Source organism: Gavialis gangeticus, unplaced genomic scaffold, assembly GCF_001723915.1.
Source record: "Gavialis gangeticus isolate Ggan-Ray unplaced genomic scaffold, GavGan_comp1, whole genome shotgun sequence".
Lineage (NCBI taxonomy): Eukaryota > Metazoa > Chordata > Crocodylia > Gavialidae > Gavialis > Gavialis gangeticus.
This window is the reverse complement of record NW_017729006.1, coordinates 15184122-15186531: the sequence shown is the minus strand read 5'-3', so window position 1 is coordinate 15186531 and position 2410 is coordinate 15184122. Positions and strand designations below refer to the sequence as shown.

Sequence of the window (2410 nt, the reverse complement as noted above, 5' to 3'; positions counted from 1 at the left end):
GGGCTTGGCCCTCAACCTCCAGGCTGTTGACACCTGACATTCAAGACAACCACAGGGTGAAGCTTGCATACTGGACAGACATACCTTCTTTCTGTGACAGCCCTATAACTGGTAGATATCAAATTGGGAAGATTAATTTTGTTAGTCTTATCAGCTATCACTGTGTATCAGTAAAATTTGCTTCTTATTGAATGGAGAAGTCATGGTTGGTCTGAGGGTTTGTGTCTACCTGGTACAAGATCTCTGGACCATAAATCCAGTGCCAGCAGTTGACAATTCTGCGTGGATGGTGACTCTGACTTTGGGATTGAGACCAGATATAAATATGAATACAGCAGAGTAAATACAAGGGAGGAGAAGAGCTATTTAAGGTCGAGGTCTAGTTTGCAACAAGAACAATGGATGTAAACTGGATAGGTAGGTTATAAGTTAGGAAGTTCTAACCATGAGAGCAGTGAGGTTGTTGAAATACTTTCCCATAGCAATTGTGGAGCCAAAACAACCATACTAATTTTAAGATGGAACTTATTAAAGCTTATGAAACCCTTTTTATATGACATGGTTGCTTGTGATACAAGAGGACAGGATTCAGAGAGACAGGATGACCCTTTCCAGTCCTATGTGTAAGATGGGAAACTGAGTAAAGCCTCCGACTACTGGAAGTTTTCCCTTCTGGAATAGGGTGGAAGCTCTCAGATCAGCAGGTTTATACTGTAGACAAACTGCAGTCTCCAGGGCTGTATGTCTGCTATTTTTAATCATAAGCACTAAATTGACTCCCATTATCTTAATTAAAGTCAGTTTATGAGTGCTTTCAGTATATTAGAGTCTTGTGTTCAATAATGGCCAAAGTTTTATTTATCAAATGCTCTGGGGCATCAGTACATTTTTTAAAAGTGTATTTTGCAGACAGTGATAATGAGATTCTTACCCATTCTTTTCCTGGTAAAGTTCAAAAAAATGGCAGGCACTGTAGGGAGGCAGTTTCCCATTGAAGACATTGAGTGCCATCTGTAAGGCAACGATGGTAGCAGCATGCTGTGAACAGAAGAAACACTCCCAGTACAGAGTTACTGAATGAAATGTGGGTGTTACAGAGCAACCGTTCAATAACTTACTCATTACATTAGTTATAGTGAGCTATTCAGCTGTGCAGGGCAGGGAGTCCCTGCATGGGGAGAATTCCCTGCCCAGCCTGGAGCTGGCTGGGACCTGCCCCAGATTGGGACAGTTCCTGGCTAGCCCTGGGCTGTGTGGGGAAGTCTGCATGTGCAGCCTGAAAGTGGTTGGGGACTTTCCTGTTTCGGGCAATCCCCAGCCAGCTCTGGGCTGCACATGCAGACTTCCCCATGGAGCCTGGGGCTGGCTGGGATCTGTCCTGATCAGGGGCTGGTCCCAGCCTGGCAGCTTTTTCCCAGCCTCATGCCTGGATTGAGCAATTGAGGCATGGGGCTTGGAAAGAGCTGTGGGGAAGGGATGGGTCCCAGCCCCCTGCCCTGATTCACTGGTGGGGCAGCTAGCTGTGAGACCCCTACAGCTCTTTCCAAGCCCCCTGCCACCAACCAGGGAGCCAGGGCTGGGAGTTCCCTGGTGTTGGGGCACAGGGACATTGTCCCCACCCAGGGTTCACCACCAGAGACTGCCTCAGGAGCAGGCAGGGGACAATCTCCCAGCCTTGTTCTGTCCTGGCCCTGTGATACCTGTCAGCCCCTGGGAGCCTACAGCTTCCCCTGACTGCTGCAGGGGACTGGTGCAGGACCAGAGGGGGTGGGAGCAGACTGCTACCAGGATCATGTTCTGTGTATATGTAGAAAACCTCCATATGCAAGACAGAATCTAGTGTCTTTTAGAAATATTGAATTTAATTTAAAATAAAGAGGAGAAGAAAAAAAAAAATGTTATTTGAAGAGCAACAGACCACCAGTTTGAAGATCAGAGTTGTGCTATTGGATCAATGAAAGAGCCTGGACAAATCTTTTGAGTTGTTTTATTTACCAGTCAAAACAGCTTTAAATGAAATAAACCACTTGGACTAGGAAATAGAATGTCGGATATATGAGCTGCATTTTTCTAAGTAAATAAGTTAAGATAATCATGAAATATTTAAAGCTGGCCAGAAATAACAGCATTGCAACTCTTGTAATCTGCTGCATATGAAGCCAGAGGTCATTTATTGTAGTTAATAACTGCAAAAAATCTACCATGAAAAGGTACTCACGGCAGAATAGATAATCATCTTTCGCTGGTTTGAAGGTTTTCTAGCATCTGAGAGATGTTTCAGAATCGCTTTTAAGAGAATACCTGGGAGGAAATTGGGAAACAAGACAATGATTGCATAGCAAATGCGTATTAGTGGGTTCCTAATACGAAGGAGTGGTAATGTTGTATCCTTATGGCATAACAAGCAGGC

General features: G+C 44.6%; 1 protein-coding gene across 1 annotated transcript in view; it reads right to left on the bottom strand.

The window, feature by feature from the left end:
• The window catches only part of LOC109291635 (prostatic acid phosphatase-like), a 37359-nt gene that overhangs the window by 4159 nt on the left and 30790 nt on the right, over positions 1-2410 (bottom strand). The window contains exon 9 of the mRNA XM_019508709.1: positions 932-1038. Coding sequence (XP_019364254.1) covers positions 932-1038 — 107 coding nt within the window. The remainder of the gene's footprint in view (positions 1-931; positions 1039-2410) is intronic.